General features: G+C 45.2%; 2 protein-coding genes across 5 annotated transcripts in view; both read left to right on the forward strand.

Annotated features, from left to right (window-relative positions):
- The window catches only part of LOC120933214 (perlucin-like protein), a 46,896-nt gene extending 45,526 nt beyond the window's left edge, over positions 1-1,370 (forward strand). Inside the window, exon 7 of the mRNA XM_040346298.1 lies at positions 1,076-1,370. Within this exon, the coding sequence (XP_040202232.1) occupies positions 1,076-1,205 (130 nt within the window). The 3' untranslated portion in view covers positions 1,206-1,370. The remainder of the gene's footprint in view (positions 1-1,075) is intronic.
- Positions 1,371-8,609: 7,239 nt separating this feature from the next.
- Positions 8,610-21,884, forward strand: part of LOC120933212 (CD209 antigen-like protein D) — a 39,954-nt gene continuing 26,679 nt past the window's right edge. For 2 of the 4 annotated variants that reach the window (XM_040346294.1, XM_040346297.1), the window contains exons 1-4: positions 8,610-8,707; positions 13,969-14,049; positions 18,791-18,892; positions 21,672-21,713. In XM_040346294.1, coding sequence (XP_040202228.1) covers positions 8,674-8,707; positions 13,969-14,049; positions 18,791-18,892; positions 21,672-21,713 — 259 coding nt within the window. In that variant the 5' untranslated portion in view covers positions 8,610-8,673. The remainder of the gene's footprint in view (positions 8,708-13,968; positions 14,050-18,790; positions 18,893-21,671; positions 21,714-21,884) is intronic. The other 2 variants (XM_040346295.1, XM_040346296.1) reach the window with 2 other exon arrangements.

Raw genomic sequence — 21,884 nt, forward strand, 5'->3', positions numbered from 1 at the left:
ACGCTTCATTCACGAAGCAGTAGCTCCGTAATTTGCGTCTGCGCTCCGTAAAACTGCCCGGCGTAAGCGCGCGTAATTTAAATGATCCCGTAGGGGGCGTGGATCATTTAAATTAGGTGCGTTCCCACGCCGAACGTAGTGCGCATGCTCCGTCGGGAAACTTTCCCGATGTGCATTGCGGTAAATGACGTCGCAAGGACGTCATTTGCTTCAACGTGAACGTAAATGGCGTCCAGCGCCATTCACGATTCACGTACGCAAACAACGTAATTTTTACAAATCGCGACGCGGGAACGACGGGTATACTTACCATTGGCTGCCCCTGCTAATAGCATGGGCAGCCTTACGCAGAAACCGACGAACGCAAACGACGTAAAATGCGAATGCAGGGCGCGCGTACGGTTGTGAATCGGCGTGAGTATGCAATTTGCATACTCTACGCTGACCACTACGGGAACGCCACCTAGCGGCCATCGTAAGAATGCAGCCTGCGATACGACGGCATAAGAGCCTTATGCCAGTCATATCTTAGGCTGCAGTCGGCGTATCGAGCTTTCTGAATACAGAAAATCGATATGCCGGCGCAACTAAGCAATTGCGCTGCGTATCTATGGATACGCAGATGCAATTGCTTACTGAATCTACCACCGTGTGTATGCTTTCCTATAGGAAAACTGCCGGGAAAAAGACCGGCAGGAAAAAAGAGAACATGTTCTCATTTTTCCCGCTGGGATTCCCGGCGGGTTTTCCTGTCGGGAAAACTGCCATGGAGCACACACACGGTCGGGTTTCCCAGCCAAAAGCTGTCATGGTAGTTTTCCCGATGGGAAATCTGGTAGTGTGTATGAGGCATGACTCTCATTCTACTAGAATACATGTTCTGATTATAAACTTTCCTTCTGTATGAAGCCAATCAAAGGCTGTCTTCTTTGTGTTATTCATTAAAATCGTTAACACAATATTTTTAAATACTGTACATTTCACATTAGAATGACAGCTGCTTGTCATTGAATAAGAATGCAGCTTAGGAAAGTTGGGGACCTGTGCTGAAATGTAATCCTTTCTTCCCTGGCAGATTTTGGAGAAAAGGAGAACCAAATGGTGGAACCAAGGAGAACTGTGTTAATCTGTTTATAGAAAGAGAATGGAATGATTATGCCTGTAATTCAAATAGTTATGCCATCTGTGAGAAGAGACTGATATGATTTGTATTTCCTTTCTGTGGAATACTCTCACCTCCGGGACTCTGGAGATATATCCTACACAATTTGTTGGTCCTTTCCAATGTAATCCATGGCTGCATAATCAGTTTTAAGAATTTTTACATAATTATGTATGATAGTTCAATGTTCCAAACCATGGAGTTATGAAATGTCACTCTTTATATATAATTATTTTTTTACCACTTTTATGTTCATGTCTATTTTTATTGTATTCCTATGTTGTAAATGTATTCTTTTAAATCTGTACCACTTTCATTAAATAGATTTGACTGGATAGAGGTTTTTACAAATTGTCTCAAATCTGCCCGCGATTTGTCATTTTTAATTGTCATTTGAGATGCTTATTCATATGAATGACACCTCACATCGTGGTGCGCAATCACAGGTACCCGCTTCTTTTTTTGGGAGGGACCGCTGAACATTTTTTGGGCGACATGCTTCCCGTGATATGGGTTTCTGCGATTTATTGCGCAACAATTGCGGCAGACCCGTACCGCGATTTTGAATTTCCGAAAACAAATGTGGGATAGCCTGCTTTAAAATTTTCCGACAACAAATGTGTGATGTCGGATTATCCAATCGTGTATACTCAAGTCCGTCGGAAAAAAAATCCAAAGTACAAACATGCATGCTCAGAAGCAATGCTCACCATAACACCACTTTAGCAGAAGTTGCCCAAAGGGTGGCACTAAGGCCCCTTTAACACTGGGGCCAGCGGTGTGGTGGCGGTATAGCGCCGCTATACCGTCGGAATTGCCGCGGGATTCGGCCGCTAGCGGTGCGGTATTAACCCCCCATAGCGGCTGAAAAAGGGTTAAAACCACCCACAATGCGCCTCTGCAGTTTTCCATTGTTTTAAATAAGAAGGAGCGGTATAAACACACATACCGCTCCTCTCACCGCTCCAGAGATGCTGCTTGCAGGAGATTTTTTTCTCTCCTGCCAGTGCATCGCCTCAGCGTGAAAGCCCTCGGGCTTTCACATTAGAAATGCTGAGCAGGAGTTTTTCAGGCGGTATTTAGGCGCTATTTTTAGCACTGTACCGCCTGAAAAACTCCTCAGTGTGAAAGGGGCCTAAAGAGCTGAAAAGCCACATCGATTTGTGTTTGTTGGCCGACAATTCTTTGCCGTTTGTATGCAATACAAGTTCCTGGCCAATGCCCTTCAGACAAAAGTCCTACACTTTGTCCACAGAAAATCCAATCGTGTGTATGAGGCTTTAGAGTGTATTGGCCACATGCTTAATGTGACAACCTGTTAGGAGTCGTCGTCCTGGTCAGGATAAGATGATTGTTGGCGGGTCTTATGTTTTTTGGAGCGTTTCGTTTCGTTTCATCCCACGTTGCCCCCTCCTACTTTTGCTAATCTTCTGTGCCACTAACAGGTGTGGCAATCTCATATTTGCACAAAATATATGGAAAAAAGCATATTACCTCTCACCAAAAAACATGGTACCCTGTCTCTTTAACCACTTGCCGCCCGCCAATGACAAATTGACGTCGGCAAAGTGGTTGTAGAATCCTGACTGGACGTCATATGACGTCCTCAGGATTCTTAGCCGCTGTGCGCCCCCGGGGGCGCGCATCGCGGCGATCGTTGTTGCGGGGTGTCAGTCTGACACCCCGCAACACCGATCTCGGTAAAGAGTCTCTCACGGAGACTCTTTACCACGTGATCAGCCGTGTCCAACCACGGCTGATCACGATGTAAACAGGAAGAGCCGTTGATGGCTCTTCCTCACTCGCGTCTGACAGACGCGAGTAGAGGAGAGCCGATCGGCCGCTCTCCTGACAGGGGGGGTTCGCGCTGATTGTTTATCAGCGCAGCCCCCCCTCGGATCGCCACATGGACCACCAGGGATGCCCACTAGGGAAGGGCAAAACTTAAAAAAAGGGGCAAAAAAAAAGTCAAAAAAAAAGTCTTAAAAAAAAAAAAAAAAAAATGCAAAAAAAAAAAAGATGCCAATCAGTGCCCACAAATGGGCACTGACTGGCAACAAGTAAACAAGTAAATAATGCCGCCCCACAGTGTCCATCAGTGCCGCCCCACAGTGTCCATCAGTGCCACCCCACAGTGTCCATCAGTGCCACCCCACAGTGCCCATCTGTGCCACCCCACAGTGCCCATCTGTGCCACCCATAAGTGCCACCCCACAGTGCCCATCTGTGCCGCCCATGAGTGCCCATCTGTGCCGCCCATAAGTGCCCAGTGCCGCCCATGAGTGCCCATCAGTGCCGTCCATGAGTGCCCATCAGTGCTGCCCATCAGTGCCGCCTATGTGTGCCCATGAGTGCCGCCTATGTGTGCCCATCAGTGCCGCATACCAGCGCCGCCAATCAGTGCCACCTCATCTGTGCCCGTCAGTACTACCTCGTCGATGTCCATCAGTGCCATCTCATCTGTGCCCATCAGTGCCACCATATCAGTGCCCGTAATTGAAAGAGAAAACGTACTTATTTACAAAAAAAATACAGAAAAAAATAAAAACATATTTTTTTTCAAAATTTTCGGTCTTTTTTTAGTTGTTGCGCAAAAAAAAAAAATCGCAGAGGTGATCAAATACCACCAAAAGAAAGCTCTATTTGTGGGTAAAAAAGGATGCCAATTTTGTTTGGGTACAGTGTAGCATGACCGCGCAATTGCCATTCAAATTGCGACAGTGCTGAAAGCTGAAAATTGGCTTGGGCGGGAAGGTGTATACGTGCCCTGTATGGAAGTGGTTAAGAGCCATCTGCAATCATCCACTCACTTCAGAAGCAGCCGCAGGTGAGCTTAGACAGCATTTCCAAAGGCAGACACAGTAAAGCCTCATACACACAATCGGACTTTCATCTGACTTTTCCGTGGATTTTTGTTCGAAGGGTGTTGGCTGTGAAATTGTTCTGCATACACACGGCATAACATTTTCAGCCAACATTCACCAAACCACGTGGGTTTTCAGCTCTTTACCGCCACCCTTTGGGCAACTTCTGCTATTGTTGTCTGATGTTTAGCATTGGTTCGGAGCATGCGTGTTTGTACTTTGGATTTGAGTTGGATGGATTTGAGTAAACACGACGTGACAGATTTATTGCCAGACAGTTGGTGAGCATGAACAGCCAACATTTGATGTCATTAATTCAGCCAACATTTGTCTGATGGAGCATACACACGGTCGGATTATCCGACACAACACGTCCATCAGACAATTGTAAAATTGGATTGTGTGTACAGGCCCTTTAAGACTCGTACACACGATCAGATTGTTGGCAGGGGATGGCCTAAAATCTGACCGTTAGTACGCTCCTTCAGACAATTGTTGTCCAACTTTCTGCCAACAAATGTTGGATGACATGCTAGTAAATTTTTCGCGGACAACAGTCTGTTGTCAGGTTTTCTGATGGTCAGTACACAAGTCCGTCACACAAAAGTTGAAAGTACAAACACTCATGCTCGGTGTAATGGAATGGCCCGTGGGACCCAGAGGCTCTTGAAGAGTGTGGGGTACTCCTGTTTCAGCTTCACCAATGACTCTTGTGTCTAGGGTCATCCTATGTCCACTAGGGGCATAGGATGACTGAGAAATGATATTTTGGATTACATGAGATGGGACAGTAATGGTAATTCACAATGTATTGCAGGATATCTTGAAATATTACAGGTTGTTGATTCCAAACCCAACCGGTCAATAGAGTGATTCATTCATGTGGGAACACAAACTGTTAAGGTGGTAATTAAGTCTGCTACTTTTATGTAAACTAACCTTAGTCTGGCTTCTAAAGACCTTTTCATTGTGTGATGCTAATTAACACTGCATTGTGTGAAGTTCTATTGATGATAATGTGTGTTTTGAGTTAGCACAGTCTAAAAGTCATGATGTCTGACTTGTCAGCTGTAGTAATCAGTTCATGTTAATTATGTCAGACCGGGTGCCAAAAAGTCTGACTAAAGGATGTGTATTGGAGGATTGTTAGTACCCATTGTATGATGTTGTGGGTGGAGTGTGTCATTGTCCCTTTGATTACTGCAGCATGCTTTTTGGTGTATATTAAAAGCAATTCCTGTTGAACCAGAGAACAGAGCTGTGTCTCGTTTCTGGGGAATCTTTATGGGCCATGTTCGTCTGCCTGATTGTGGAGTGTCGATAAGCTGTCGTGGGTTAGTGGAATGGAATATCGTAACCGGCGTTAACCCCTGACCGTTACAATTGTTGGCAAAGCAGTGGGATGATTCTAGGGCCGAAACAACTAATCGATTAATCGACAACTAATTGATTATGAAATTAATCGATTACAATTTTCATAATCGATTAATCGGCCAGTAACATAATGGGGTTAAAAAAAACTAAAATTAGCCTTTTATAGTACACAAAAAGCAAATCGCTACTGTAAATATTACTTTCCCTGTCCCACAGTAAAAAAACGAACCCCTTACAGTAGCGATTATTTGCTCTTTTTGTACTTATTTTTGTTTTTTTAACCCCATTATGTTATTAAACCTCTCAGGCCGGGGTCACACTTCTGTTTTTTGGTGCTTGTTGCAGAAACACACTACAGTTCATTTACATGTTTTCCTATGGGACACGTTCACATCCATGATTTTTTTTCAGCTGCTGCGTTTTTGGAAAGGGCAAAGACTTTTTAACGCAAAACGGTGCTATTTTTTATTTTTTTTTGTTCAATATACTTTACTGGAGAAGCTGCAGAAAAGCATGTAATGTGTTTTTGCGGCAATTTGTGTTTTGTAATCTGCCCAATAACAAATTGGCCCAAAAAAATAAAAAAAAACATTTTTTTTTTTTTAAGGCTATTATCCGATTAATCGATTAATCGAAACAATAAATCGGCCAACTAATCGATTATCAAAATAATCGTTAGTTGCAGCCCTAGATGATTCCACAGCCTTAAAGGGCGGCTACACTCGGAATCAATGCTCAAACACGAAATTAGCAGAGGGGTCCCAAAGGGTGGCGCTCAAGAGCTAAAATTCCTCGTAGTACATCACTACATTTGTGTTTGTTGGCTGACAATTGTGTACCGTTAGTATGCAAGACAAGATCCAGGCACACGCCCTGAAGACAAAAATCAGACGCTGGGTTTTCAAACAATCTGATCGTGTGTACGAGGCTTTAGAGTCTGGGGCAAAAAAACAGTCAGACCGTCAAACCCACAGAAATACACAGCATAGCAGGGGAGCCAGGACAGCACATCCAGAGACAGACAGGAGACTCAGCCAGAATCTGAGGTAAGTCCTTTACCTGGCAGGACTGCAGAGAGAGAGAGAGGGAAGCCCTCTCAACTGTAGACCACCAAGACCATTTACACCATTGCATGTCCCCTTGCCCATCCTGTGCTGCCAATCTCCCTGCACCCTGTGACCTGATTCACAGCCGCTCTCAGACAGACAATAAAGCCAGGAGAGCGGTGCGTTGCACTGCATATAAAAAGATGGGGACATAAAAAAAAAAGGGAGAGGCAATGAGGCAATGTCATCTTTTTTAATATCACACCTTTTTAATATCACACCTGTACAATATCAATTAAACATTGATATTGTACAGGTGTGATATTAAAAAAGATGACTGCCTCAAAAGGTAGAGGCAATGTCATCATTGCCTCTCCCTTTTTTTTTTTCTGTCCCCATCTGTCCCCGACCGGCTCACACAGATTTACTGCAACAGAATGGCTCTCCTGAGAGAGCCACCAGAGGGTGCGAGAGCACCGCCGGAGGCCCGCAAGTGCGCCCGCTATGTTATTTAAAAAAAAAAAAATCTGCCTTTAGTGTCCCTTTAAGTTCTTTGCTCATCAGCTCCATCTAGTGGCCATAATGCAGTATTTTTCCAATCTAATTTTTTTACAGATGACCTGGAGAGAAAATAGCATAATAACATTTGAAATTGCACCCATTCGCACAGAACAAATGTACATTTGTCACATAACATTCCAGTCTAATAACATTTGTCCTTTTCTTTTCTTTTTTGATAAGGTGGGATAAAGTGAATTTTTTTTTAGGTTTGTATTGTTTTTGTACAGTACCTTGTGACAGCAATGGGTAGATTCTCCCTTATTGTGTGCCCCTGTGCCCTTATGCCCTATCTTAGAAGCAAGTATTGCCTTTTCTAAGTTTTAATTTCAGGTACTTTGGTAAATAAGGCCCAATCTAAAGCATTTCCTAATAAATCACCTTTATATATTATTAGATTGTAAGCTCTTCTGAGTAGGGCCCTCTTAATCCTCTTGTATTTTATTATATTGTTACTGTATTGTCTTTCTTTTGTATTGTAAAGCGCTGCGTAAACTGTTGGCGCTTTTTAAATCCTGTATAATAATAATAATAATAATAATATGTGAACCCATTGATGGAGGAGTCTTGTCTTAACCACTTAAGGGCCGCCTCCTGCACATTTACGTCGGCAGAATGGCACGGCTGGGCACATGCACGTACAGGTACGTGCTGTGCTATTCTCCAGCCGTGGGTCGCGGGCGCATGCCCGTGACCTGGTCCGAAGCTCCATGACCGGGACCCCGTGATCGGTCCCCGGAGCTGAAGAACGGGGAGAGCCGTGTGTAAACACGGCTTCCCCGTTCTTCAATTTGGCGGCGTCATCGATCGTGTGATCCCTTTTATAGGGATACATAATCGATGACGTCACACCTACAGCCACACCCCCCTACAGTTGTAAACACACATGAGGTCACACATAACCCCATCAGCACCCCCTGTGGTTAACTCCCAAACTGCAACTGTCATTTTCACAATAACCAAAGCATTTTAAATGCATTTTTTGCTGTGAAAATGACAATGGTCCCAAAAATGTGTCAAAATAAAAATGCAATAAAACTGTCCCCTATTTTGTAAACGCTATAAATTTTGCGCAAACCAACCGATAAACGCTTATTGCAATTTTTTTTACCAAAAATAGGTAGAAGAATACGTATCGGCCTAAACTGAGGAAATTTGTTTTTTTATATATATATATTTTTGGGTGATATTTATTATAGCAAAAAGTTAAAAATATTGAATTTTTTTCTAAATTGTCGCTCTATTTTTGTTTATAGCGCAAAAAATAAAAACCGCAGAGGTGATGAAATACCACCAAAAGAAAGCTCTATTTGTGGGGAAAAAAGGACGCCAATTTTGTTTGGGAGCCACGTCGCACGACCGCGCAATTGTCTGTTAAAGCGACGCAGTGCCGAATCGCAAAACCTGGCCGGGTCCTTTAGCTGTATTTTGGTCCGGGTCTTAAGTGGTTAAAGAGTCCCACGGTTACATTATGTGTGCATAGTTCTGAGCTATTAATCCCTCTAGACATATTAGCTAATAAACATTACTCACAAGTTCCTGAAAACCTTTCGTAAGTTCCTAAAATCTAAAGTTCAGTTCTGAAAACTTCCTGTAAATGCAGAACAGAAAACAGCAAAGAAGATACTCATAGCACAGTGCACAGGATTACATTTTTTAACCGTGTACAATGAGGAAACCTGAAGATTTCGAGGGAAAATCAGGTAATCGAGGAGACAAGGTCATTTAATCAGAGATCCTGTCAATTATTCTTTATTCATTTTATTATTACAATGACAAGCAACACCACAGTATCATGGTTTGTAATATTTTGCTTAGTTACCGTTTCAAATATACCATAGAATCTGATAAGACATACTGCTACAGATAATTTTATATTATTCACTGACACCTAGCCAAAATAATACAAATTCTGCAGATTTTGGGTGAGTTTGGATCTGGGGTGACTCCAGATCCATCAATTTTCAATCTGTTCTTCTGAAATCTATGGGTGGGAGCAACAGAAATGTATAAAAATCTGACCAAATCACTGACATCTCATAGCCTGTGGGCCGGATTCAGAAAGAAGATACGACGGCGTATCTCCTGATACACCGTCATATCTCTGAGTCCGGCCGTCGTATCTATGCGACTGATTCATAGAATCAGGTTACGCATAGATATGCCTAAGATCCGACAGGTGTAAGTGACTTACACCGTCGGATCTTAGGCTGCAATTCCAGGCCGGCCGCTAGGTGGCGCTTCCATATCTTTTACGCGTCGAATATGCAAATGAGCATTTACGCTGATTCAGAAACGAACGACCGCCCGGCGCTTTTTTTTTACGTCATTTGCGTTCGGTTTTTCCGGCGGAAAGTTACCCCTGCTGATATAGCATGGATTTTTTTCTTGTCTTGCATACACACAGTCACACAAATGTTGTCGGAAATTCCGAACGTCAAGAACGCGGTCAAGTACAACACTACGACGAGCCGAGAAAAATGAAGTTCAATGATTCCGAGCATGCGTAGGATTTTTGTACGTTGGAATTTGCTACAGAACTTTTGTTGTCGGAAAAATTGAGAACCAGCTCTCAAACATTTGTTGTCGGAAATTCTGACAGCAAATGTCAAAATGGAGCATACACACTGTTGGATTTTCCGACAACAAGCTCATATCGAACATTTGTTGTCGGAAATTCTGATTGTGTGTACTCAGCATTACAGTGAATGTGGTTTTTGTTCTGAAAATCACTTTCATTCAAAAATAAATGTTAAAGCAAATTCAAATTTGAAGTACTTTTAAACAATATTTGTAAAGTAAATGTACTGAGCATTTTATTATGAATGTTCATACAAATATTTGCACAAACGCCACCAGATGCAGCTTGTCACTTTCCATGTGGCCTGCCACCAGATGCAGCTTGTCACTTTCCATGTGGCCTGCCACCAGATGCAGCTTGTCACTTTCCATGTGGCCTGCCACCAGATGCAGCTTGTCACTTTCCATGTGGCCTGCCACCAGATGCAGCTTGTCACTTTCCATGTGGCCTGCCACCAGATGCAGCTTGTCACTTTCCATGTGGCCTGCCACCAGATGCAGCTTGTCACTTTCCGTGTGGCCTGCCACCAGATGCAGCTTGTCACTTTCCATGTGGCCTGCCACCAGATGCAGCTTGTCACTTTCCATGTGGCCTGCCACCAGATGCAGCTTGTCACTTTCCATGTGGCCTGCCACCAGATGCAGCTTGTCACTTTCCATGTGGCCTGCCACCAGATGCAGCTTGTCACTTTCCATGTGGCCTGCCACCAGATGCAGCTTGTCACTTTCCATGTGGCCTGCCACCAGATGCAGCTTGTCACTTTCCATGTGGCCTGCCACCAGATGCAGCTTGTCACTTTCCGTGTGGCCTGCCACCAGATGCAGCTTGTCACTTTCCATGTGGCCTGCCACCAGATGCAGCTTGTCACTTTCCATGTGGCCTGCCACCAGATGCAGCTTGTCACTTTCCATGTGGCCTGCCACCAGATGCAGCTTGTCACTTTCCATGTGGCCTGCCACCAGATGCAGCTTGTCACTTTCCGTGTGGCCTGCCACCAGATGCAGCTTGTCACTTTCCATGTGGCCTGCCACCAGATGCAGCTTGTCACTTTCCATGTGGCCTGCCACCAGATGCAGCTTGTCACTTTCCGTGTGGCCTGCCACCAAATGCAGCTTGTCACTTTCCATGTGGCCTGCCACCAGATGCAGCTTGTCACTTTCCATGTGGCCTGCCACCAGATGCAGCTTGTCACTTTCCGTGTGGCCTGCCACCAGATGCAGCTTGTCACTTTCCATGTGGCCTGCCACCAGATGCAGCTTGTCACTTTCCATGTGGCCTGCCACCAGATGCAGCTTGTCACTTTCCATGTGGCCTGCCACCAGATGCAGCTTGTCACTTTCCATGTGGCCTGCCACCAGATGCAGCTTGTCACTTTCCATGTGGCCTGCCACCAGATGCAGCTTGTCATGTCGATTGCTTTTAGTTGCAGCTTGTCACTTGCCACATTGACTGCCACCAGATGGATGCAGCTTGTCACATCGCCTGCCATCAGATGTGGATTGTCACGTGCCAGGTCGCCTGCCACCAGATGCAGCTAGTCACTTGCCACCAGATGTGGATTGACACTTGCCACCTCGCCTGCCACCAGATGTGGATTGTCACTTGCTACATCGCCTGCCACCAGATGCAGATTGTGACTTGCCACGTCACTTGTCACCAGATGCATATTGTCACTTGCCATGTCACCTTTTAAAATATAAATTAAAATTTGGTGGCAGGCAACAGTGACAGCAAAAGGCTTCAGGCAGTCTCTCCCCAGCGTTACAGCATCCGGGGGTGAACTGGGAGATGCTCATTGGCTGGGTCCCAGAGTTAGGGCAGGCAGTGAGAGATGATGTCTTCTCTCTGCTCGCCCGCGGCTGCACATAACAGAGCAGCCTTCATGACTGTGAGGGAGGAACTGCTGTAATGTAGGGGGAGCGGTGAGAGCTTTTTTTTTTATTCTCAGAGAATAGGTGCAGGAACTCACTCTCCTCCTCCCCGCTACCTCCTTGCCCACAACCATGCCTTGCTCGGGGGAAAGAAAAAAAACTGTGCTAAATAATGGGTGTTGTAAAGGCTGAGAACTGCGTATCGCACAATGTGCAAGGTTCAGAAGTATGTAACACATAGAGTACAGGACTCAGGAGTGCATAACACACAGGGCACAGGGCTCAGGAGTGTGTATATCAACATATGGCCCTGTGGTTCACTGGATTCACTGTAGATTTCCAGGGAAGGTAATGATCAAAGTTATAATAGTATATTACTCACCCAGTAAGCTTACCTACTTTCTCCAAGAGTAAAAACTACTCTATGCAGATCTACATAGGTTTAGCTCTTTTAAATAGTGAAATACTGGTCACCCTTTTGAGGTACTATTTTAAATTTAGGAATACTAAGGTATGTTAGATAAGTAGGTTTCTGAAACCTATTATTTAAAATACACTGCAGTAACTTTAAAGTTGGTCTATAGTCAGAAGGTTTTTTTTTTATCTTATTGCATTCTATGCAATAAGATAAAAAACCTTCTGTGTGCAGCAGCCCCCTCAGCCCTCCCTAATACTTACCTGATCCCTATCTTGATCCAGCAATGTTGCATGAGAGACTCGACTGTCTGAGAATCTCCCTTCCGTTTGGCTGAGACACACAGTGGGTGCCATTGGCTCCCGATGCTGTTAATCAAAGTCAGTGAGCCAATGAGGAGATAGAGGGGGCAGGGCTGAGCGACGACTCTGTGTCTGAATACAAACACAGAGCAGTGGCTCTGGTGCCCCCATAGCAAGCTGCTTGCTGTGGAGGCACTTGGCAGTAGGGATTGCTTAAATTGTTTTGAATTTTAATGCATCCCTTAGTTAATTGGTCAACATGTAATAACAAATTTGAAGCTGTATAATAATATCTCTTTCTGTTGCTGAAATGTGTCAGTTATGTACTTGAGGTGTAGTGCTTAAAGCGGTGGTTCACCCACACTAACAACATTTTACCATTAAATTAGGCATAGTAGCGCGAGCTACAGTATGCCTGTATTGATTTTTGTATCCCCGTACTCACTGTGCAATCCTCTATAGAAGATTCCGACTCCCCGCGGGGAATGGGCGTTCCTATCAAGAGGGAGGATGATTGACAGCCGGCTATGGCACGTCACGCTCCCCGAAGATAGCCGGAACAGGTCTCGGCTCTTCACGGCGCTATACGGCGCCTGCGCAAAGACTATGCGCAGGCGCCGTGAAGTGCCAAGTCCTATTTCGACTATTTCCGGAGAAGCGTGACGTGCCATAGCCGGCCGTCAATCATCCTCCCTCTTGATAGGAACGCCCATTCCCCGCGGGGAGTCGGAATCTTCTATAGAGGATTGCACAGTGAGTACCGGGCTAAAAAAATCAATACAGGCATACTGTAGCTCGCGCTACTATGCCTAATTTAATGCTATTAAAAAAAATGTTTCATTAGGGTGAACCACCGCTTTAAAGCGGAGTTCCGTCAAAAAAAAAAAAAAGTCAGCAGCTACAAATACTGCAGTTACCTGTCCAGGGCACACGCAATGTCGGCACCCTAAGCCAATCTGTCCCTCAGCACTTGGGTGGAGGTGCCGCCATCTTGCTTGCGGCTTCACTTCCTGGTTCCTTACTTTGCATGAGCGATCCCACTGGTCTCTGCTGTCTTCTGGGACCTGTGTGTCTCCCAGAAGACAGCAGGGGGGGTGAGGCCGGACATGGCGTAGATCGCCGTGGATACTTGCTTTTAGTAGCTTTTTGCATTGGCGTTAATACACGTTTAGCTGTGCTAGCTTTTAGCAGCGTTAATTTGCCTCTATTCAAAATCAATGGCCCCCTTTGAGAGCCCATTGATTTAAATAGAAGTCGCACCACAAGTCTGATCACGATGATCCAACTTGCGGTGCGGCTTGTGCGCTGAGGATGTAAAGGGGAACCCTCACCAAAATGGAAAATAAAACTGGCGTGGAGTTCCAAGGGCATACCAGACCCTTACTGATTTTAAGGGGAACCCCCCCACCCTAAGTGAATGGGGTACATTGTACCTTTACCCATTCACCCCTCAAAAAAATTTCAAAAATAAAAACAGTACACAGGTTTTGATAAAGTAATTTATTAAAGCAGCTCCAGTGTCTCTTCTCCCTCCGGCGAGGTCTTCATCCTCCGGTTCTCCTCTCTATGCTGTCTTCTCCCACTGCCGGTTCTCCTCTCTTCGTTGTTTTCTCCCTCTGTTCTTCCTACGATGTTCTCTCAATGCTCTCTCCAGCTGTAATGCAAGGTCCACTGTGTGCCATTACGTGATGTCATCCGGAGGCCCCTCCCCCCTTGTGATGTAATGTAACAGATGCTGATTGGAGGGTGGATTTTAACTGCTGAAAATTCATGATTTTTCTCTACTTGTCTTCAGGGAACTCTTGTCTAGGAAATACGTATGCAAACATGAACGATCTCAAGGCCCAGATGTCAGGGAATAATCCAGAGGCCAAAGGTGATTTTGTATAACAAGTGTAACTGCTTCTTTCATCATAGAAAGCTAAAGACATGGCTTACTTTATTTGTGCTACAAATATCAGAAAAATGTCAATACCTTCAAATCTGAAAAATGAGGGCTGTGGAAATTAAAGATTAATTCCCCGATTATTTTGATCGATCAAAATTCTTATGATCGGTACTAGTGGTGCAATGGATCGTAAATGATCCGTGATCCGAACGGGTCACCATATGCGGATCGGCACACCACGTGATCTGCTGAGCTCCGCTGCTGCCTCGGCCATAGGAAAGGCCGCGGCTTCGGCCTAGCTCCCGGAGTGGCGGCCATCTTGGTCCACCCGGCGGTGGCCTAGGTGAGCTTAGAGCGGCGCGCTGACGTCATCACCCGGCCTCAACTGCTCATGTTCGGCCAGCTTCTCTGGTAAGATTAACCAAGCACTAATCTTCCTATACAGTGGGGGAGATGTGGGTCATATTACAGTGGGGAGATGTCCGTGGATATTACAGTGGGGAGATGTCTGTGGATTACAGTGGGGGAGATGTCTGTGGATATTACAGTGGGGAGATGTCTGTGGATTACAGTGGGGGAGATGTCTGTGGATATTACAGTGGGGGGAGATGTCTGTGGATATTACAGTGGGGGGAGATGTCTGTGGATATTACAGTGGGGGGGATGTCTGTGGATATTACAGTGGGGGGAGATGTCTGTGGATATTACAGTGGGGGGAGATGTCTGTGGATCTTACAGTGGGGGAGATGTCTGTGGATATTACAGTGGGGGGAGATGTCTGTGGATATTACAGTGGGGGGGATGTCTGTGGATATTACAGTGGGGGGAGATGTCTGTGGATATTACAGTGGGGAGAGATGTCTGTGGATCTTACAGTGGGGGAGATGTCTGTGGATATTACAGTGGGGGAGATGTCTGTGGATATTACAGTGGGGGAGATGTCTGTGGATATTACAGTGGGGGAGATGTCTGTGGATATTACAGTGGGGGAGATGTCTGTGGATATTACAGTGGGGGAGATGTCTGTGGATATTACAGTGGGGAGATGTCTGTGGATATTACAGTGGGGGAGATGTCTGTGGATATTACACTGGGGGAGATGTCTGTGGATATTACACTGGGGGAGATGTCTGTGGATATTACAGTGGGGGAGATGTCTGTGGAGTTTGACACATTTTATGCTGTTATGGGTTAGTGCAGTGGTTATAAAGTCTCAAGGTTTTAAACCTTTACATTTTCATTGCATTACACAGAGCAGGTATGTATAAATATGTTTGTTATTTAATAAAAAATATAAAAAATGTAAAGCTTTACAACCGGGCCTATTTTGGCACTTCTCTCCTTCATGTAAATATCACAATTTTTTACATGAAGGAGTTCAGAACCCCCAAACATTATATATATATTTTTTAGCAGATACCCTAGGGCAGGGATAAGCAATTAGCGGACCTCCAGCTGTTGCCAAACTACAAGTCCCATCATGCCTCTGCCTCTGGGTGTCATGCTTGATGCTGTCAGAGTCTCGCTATGCCTCATGGGACTTGTAGTTTGGCAACATCTGGAGGTCCGCTAATTGCTTATCCCTGCCCTAGGGAATAAAATGGCGGTCATTGCAACTTTTTTTCTCGCACGGTATTTGCGCAAAATATTTTCAAACGCCTTTTTTGGGGAAAAAAATCGGTTTCGTGAATTAAAAAATAACAAAACAGTATAGTTAGCCCAATTTTTTTGTATAATGTGAAATATGATGTTACCACGAGTAAATAGATACCTAACATGTCACGCTTTAAAATTGCGCACACTCATGGAATGGTGCCAAACTTTGGTACTTAAAAATCTCCATAGGCGACGCTTTAACACTCCTGCTCGCCCCCTCCCCCCTCAAGAGGCTTTCTCCACACCAGGAAGAAAGCCTCGCATTACGGTGTTGAGTTACAGACAGAAGAACAGGAAGTGAGGATTTCTCAGAAGAAATAAGGACATTTAAAAGCAAAATTGAAGGATGAAGTAAGTGAAGGAGGACTGCACTAAGGTAAAGGAAGCTATTTAGGGGAAAAAAAACATTTCCTTTACAACCCCTTTAAGGCAAATTTTTAACTGGAATGGTCTATGTCCTCAACCGTGCCCCACCCGGCTCAAAGACGTTCCGACATCACATATATTTCCATATTCCCCTCCCCCAGGTAGGGTTGCCAACTCATCCCTTTAAAACAGAACACATATTAATTACACAGGTTCTGTGGCTGATTAAGGAGGTAAACTCACTTGGTGCCTTATTTGCATTAAATTAGCCTCAGAACCTGTGTAATTCATATGTGTTCTGTTTTAAAGGGAAGAGTTGGCAACCCTACCCCCAGGGAACCTAGCTCCTGGGGGAACCACCGCTGACCAGGGAGGGAGGGTGGGAAGTTGCCACTTCTCCTGACTCCTTGGAATGTTGCAAGACCCTCTCCTCTGGACCCTGCCCATTTTAACATCTGCCTCCAATCAGGTAAGGTCTCTACCCCCACCCGCAACACTGACCTAGCTGACCGCTCCCTGACCCTGTTCCTCCCCTAGTCATGCAGCCCCTCCATCCATTTTCTCCTCCGGGTCTCACTTTATAAAATATTACTAACATATTTTTTGGGGCTATTCAATTGCACTTTACAGTAGATTTGTATTCACATATGTTATATGCATGGTATTAATTTGTTGGCATATATGTATTTTTATTATTTTCTATTTATTTATGATTTTGTTTTTAGGAAATTAAGTTAATTGCAAAGAGACATCTCACATGGGCTATATTTAAAGTGGCAGCACTTATGATGGAATACATTGATTTGCAACATATAATTTATAGTGGAGCAGGGCACCATTTATTTATTTGTCTTACTTTATTGGACTTTTGTCTTCTATTGTTTCATGATCGTATGTTATGCTTTAGTGCAGGTGGACCCTTTGGATCCCATTCACAGTAACCTTCCCTGTAACTTCAACCCCCATACTAACCCTCCATGTAATGCTAACACTCACAATAACCCTTCCTTTACACTAATGCCGGGTACACACGAGAGGATTTATCCGCGGAAACGGTCCTCCGGACCGTATCCGCGGATAAATCCTCTGGTGGATTTTGATCTCCTGGTTGTACTAACCAGGAGATCAAAATCCCCGCGGAATTCCGTCCACGGTGACGTGTCGCGCCGTCCCCGCGATGATAACACGGCGACGTGCGCGACGCTGTCATATAAGGGTATCCACGCATGCGTCGAATCATTACGATGCATGCGAGGGATGGGTTCGGACAGATCGATCCGGTGAGTCTGTACAGACCACCGGATCGATCCGCTGGAGCCGATTCCAGCGGATAGATTTCTTAGCATGCTAAGACATTTTTATCCGCTGGAAATCGGTCGGCCCGAAATATATCCACGGATAAATATCCGCTGGATCGTACACACCAGCGGATCTATCCGCTGAAACCGATCCGCGGATCAATTTCAGCGGATCGATCCTTTCGTGTGTACGGGGCCTAACAGTAAAATTAATCTTCCACGTAACCCAAAACTTAAAGCGGTTGTAAACCTGCATATAATTTTTATTTATTTTTTACACCTGCAAGGAAAAAGCCATAATGAGCTAGTATGCACCGCATATTAGCTCATTATGAAATACTTACCTGGTCCACGCCGAGCCGAGCGTGTCTTCCGGTTATCGCTGCTCCAGCGCTGTGATTGGTTGGAGCGGCGATGACGTCACTCCCCCGCATGCGCGCGGGAGATTTCCTTTCCGGCATGGGTCGGCGGGGCCGGCCCTTCACCCGAGGATCCCCCCGCATTGCGAGGGGAATATCTCCTAAACCGTACAGGTTTAGGAGATATTCTTTTAGGTAGAGTCACGTACATTTGCCTAAATTTAGGACGGCCTAGCCTAGCCTTTTTAGGCTACACCGCCGTAAATTATTTAGGCTAGTAGTGATTCACAAACCACTTACCTGCTAATCTACGGCGGTGTAGCCTAAAACGAGCGGGCGTAAGAGCGCCTGATTCAAATGACTTGGAGGGGGGCGTGTTGTATGGAAATGAGGCTTGACCTCACTTTTTTGACACTGCGCATGCGCCGGGCGACTACATTTCCCAGTGCGCATTGCGGCTAAGTAGGCCGTACGGGCCTATTGATTTCGACGTGTACGTAAACAACGTAAATCCCGATTCGCGGACGACTTGCGCAAACGACGTTAAAAATTCGAACCTCGCGGCGGGAACGGCGGCCATACTTAACATTGTTATTCCACCTCATAGGTGGAATAACTTTAGGCGGCCTATCCCTTACGGAAACGACGTAATGCGACGGTGTAGGCCTGGCGTACGTTCGTGAATCGGCGTATCCCCTCATTTACATAATCTACGCCGGCCGCAATGGAGGCGCCATCTAGCGGACAACAGAAACATTGCAAGCTAAGATAGAACGGCGCAAGCCCTACAGCCCTAGCACTACTCCCCCTTCTCTTCACACTTACCTTTCTTGTACCAGGTCCAAAGACCGCCCTTCCTGCACTGAAAGGTACAGAAGTCCCTGTACCTGTGTAGCTCAACACAATAAACTAGAGCAAACTGTTGTATTCGCTGTACATGGCCCTATATAATTTTTTGGAACTAGGGGGGATAGCTAGAAATGCAAAACATTGAGAGTTTCTTATACCATGTGTAGGCCCAGTCACAACTCCATCTTTCTTTAATTCCAGCTGTCAAGAATACACAAGATCGGTTAACATTGGTTCTGATCATTTTCTTAATCTTGGTGTTCCTTATTCTAGTTATCTTCACAAGTCTTCTGTTTGTTTACTGTAAGTATAAATTAACCACAATTCAGATAAAATCATTGTTCTTTATGGGATGAAAAAGAAACGGCGCAGTGTACGCTGATTGTTAAGGACTGGGGCCGTAAAGTCGGCCACGGTTTTCTTAACAACTGATGAGTCATCAGCTGTGATTGGGTTTTCCCACTGACAGTTGGATTAAAAAAATGTGTTGGTAAAAAAATGAAGAAAAAAAAAAAAACAACCCTGAAGCCTCGTACACACGACCGAGAAACTCCACGGGCGAAAAACATCGGTTTGCTCGTCGAGTTCCTTGTCAGGCTGTCGAGGATCCCGGCAAGCCAAATTTCCCCATTCCCGTTGAGGAAAAAGAAGACATGCTCTCTTTTTGGCTCGGCGAGATCCTCGACAGTTTCCTCTTCGAAACGTGTACACATGACCGTTTTCCTCGGCAAAAAAAAAAAAACCAGCAAGTTTCTTGCTGTTTTTTGCCGAGAAACTCGGTCGTGTGTACGAGGCCTTATCCGAGCATGCAGCCTGGCAGGTCAGGAAAGGGGAGGGGATGAGCGAGCGCCCCCTCCTCCTGAACAATGTCAGGCCACATGCCCTTAACATGGGGAGGGGGTGGGTACTTTGAGGCGGAGGGGCTCTGCAGGGGGGTGTTCCATATAATATATATATATACACACACACTCTATATTGTCAAAAGTATTGGGAAGCCTGCCTTTACAAGCACACGAACTTTAATGGCATGCCAGTCTTAGTCCGAAGGGTTCAATATTGAGTTGGCCCACCTTTTGTAGCTATAGTGGCCTCAACTCTTCTGGGAAGGCTGTCCACAAGGTTTAGGAGTGTGTCTATGGGAATGTTTGAGCATTCTTCCAGAAGCGCATTTGTGAGGTCAGGCACTGATGTTGCATGAGAAGGCCTGGCTTGCTGTTTCTGCTCTAATTCATCCCAAAGGTGTTCTATCAGGTTGAGCTCAAGACTCTGTGCAGGCCAGTCAAGTTCCTCCACCCCAAACTCGCACATCTATGTCTTCATGGACCTTGCTTTGTGTATTGGTGTGCAGTCATGTTGGAACAGGAAGGGGTCATCCCCAAACTGTTCCCACAAAGTTGGGAGCATGAAATTGTCCAAAATGTCTTGGTATGCTGACGCAGTAAGAGCTCCCTTCACTGGAACTAAGGAGCAAAGCCCAACCCCTGAAAAACAACCCCACACCATAATCCCCCCTTCCACCAAGTGATTTGGAACAGTGCACAAAGCAAGGTCTATAAAGACATGGATGAGCGAGTCTGGAGTGGAGGAACTTGACTGGCCTGCAAAGAGTCCTGACCTCAAACCGATAAAACACCTTTGGGATGAGATTTAGTGGAGACTGCGATCCAGGCCTTCTCATCGAACATCAGTGCCTGACCTCACAAATGTGCTTTAGGGAGAATGGTCAAACATTCCCATAGACACACACTAAACCTTATAGACAGCCTTCCCAAAAGAGTTAAAACTGTTATATCTGTAAAGGGTGGGCCAACTCAATATTGAACCCTACAGACTGGGATGCCAATAAAGTTCATGTGCGTGTAAGTGTAAAATCTGGCATACTAATACTTTTGGCAATATAGTGTGTGTATATATATATATGGCCCGGATTCACATACATCGGCGCATATTTATGCTGCCGTAGCGTATCTCATATACAGAGAGGCAAGCACTGAATTCACAAAGCCAGTGCTACCAAATCTGTGCGGGGTTTCCTAGGCGTAAGTCGTCGTAAGTGGAAGTGGGCGTGAGCCATGCAAATGAGGCGTGACCCCATGCAAATGATGGGCCGAGCGCCATAAAGATACGAATAACGAACGGCGCATGCGCCGTCCCGTGGGCGCATCCCACTGCGCATGCTCAGAATCACGTCGGAACTACTCCCTAAGATACGACGGATAACTGCCTACGACGTGAACGTAACCTACGCCTAGTCATATTCACGTACAACGTAAACGACATAAGATACGACGGCTTGTGTTCCCTGGTCCATACCTTTGCATGGGTTGCGCCTCCTATATGGGGAATAACTTTATGCCGGACGTACGACTTACGCAAACCGCGTATATTATGCGCCGGGGCGCAAGTACGTTCGTGAATCGACGTATCTCCCTCATTTTTGAATAAGAAATCAATGCGAGCGCCACTTGCGTCCAGCGTAAATATGCGCCCACGATACGCCGGTGTAGGCAAGTTACGTTGGTCGGATAAAGCCTATTTTTAGGCGTATCTCGGTTTGTGGGCACGGCGCATAGATACAACGGCGCATATTTGCACTTACGCAGCGTATCTCGAGATACGTCGGCGTAAGTGCTTTGTGAATCCGGGCCTTAATATATATATATTTGAGCTCAAATGTGCGGCTAGCATGACTTTTTTGAGCGTCCTGCCAGCGCAGCGCTCCAGTGTGAAAGCCTGGAGTGAAAGGAGAGGCTCTTTCAGAGCGCTTTACAGGAGCTATTTTTAGCGCGATAGCGCCTGCAAAGCGCCTCAGTGTGAAAATAGCCTTAAGGCGCTTTTGAAGAGCTTTCCATTCATTTCAATGGAGAGGGGCATTTTTTCAGCCCAGTGTAAAAGCATTCATTGATTTTAATGGAAATAGATTTTCGTAAAATTTCCAGGCGCTTGTTTTAGTGTGAAAAGCGCCTCAGTGTGAAAGATGTGTAACTATATAACGATGTCTGCACTACTGTAATATTGTGTATCTAATAACTTTTGTAATAAATGTACCTACATGTAATTCTGTTTTGTGTGTCCTACCCAGATGATAGGATTGCAAAAGACATCGCACATCAGCTAAATAATGGTAAGTAATTAAGATGTTTTGTTGTCATTCTGATACTTCTGCAAACTGTTTTCCCACGCTACGCTAAAATGACGTTTTGGTGAAAAGTAACTTCTAGTTTGACAATCTGTAGTTTGTGGTTTTAAAAATCTCCTGTCATTCTTCAAATGCTAGTACTGTGAGGTAGTAAGT

This window comes from Rana temporaria, chromosome 3 (assembly GCF_905171775.1).
Source record: "Rana temporaria chromosome 3, aRanTem1.1, whole genome shotgun sequence".
NCBI classification, from domain to species: Eukaryota; Metazoa; Chordata; class Amphibia; order Anura; family Ranidae; genus Rana; species Rana temporaria.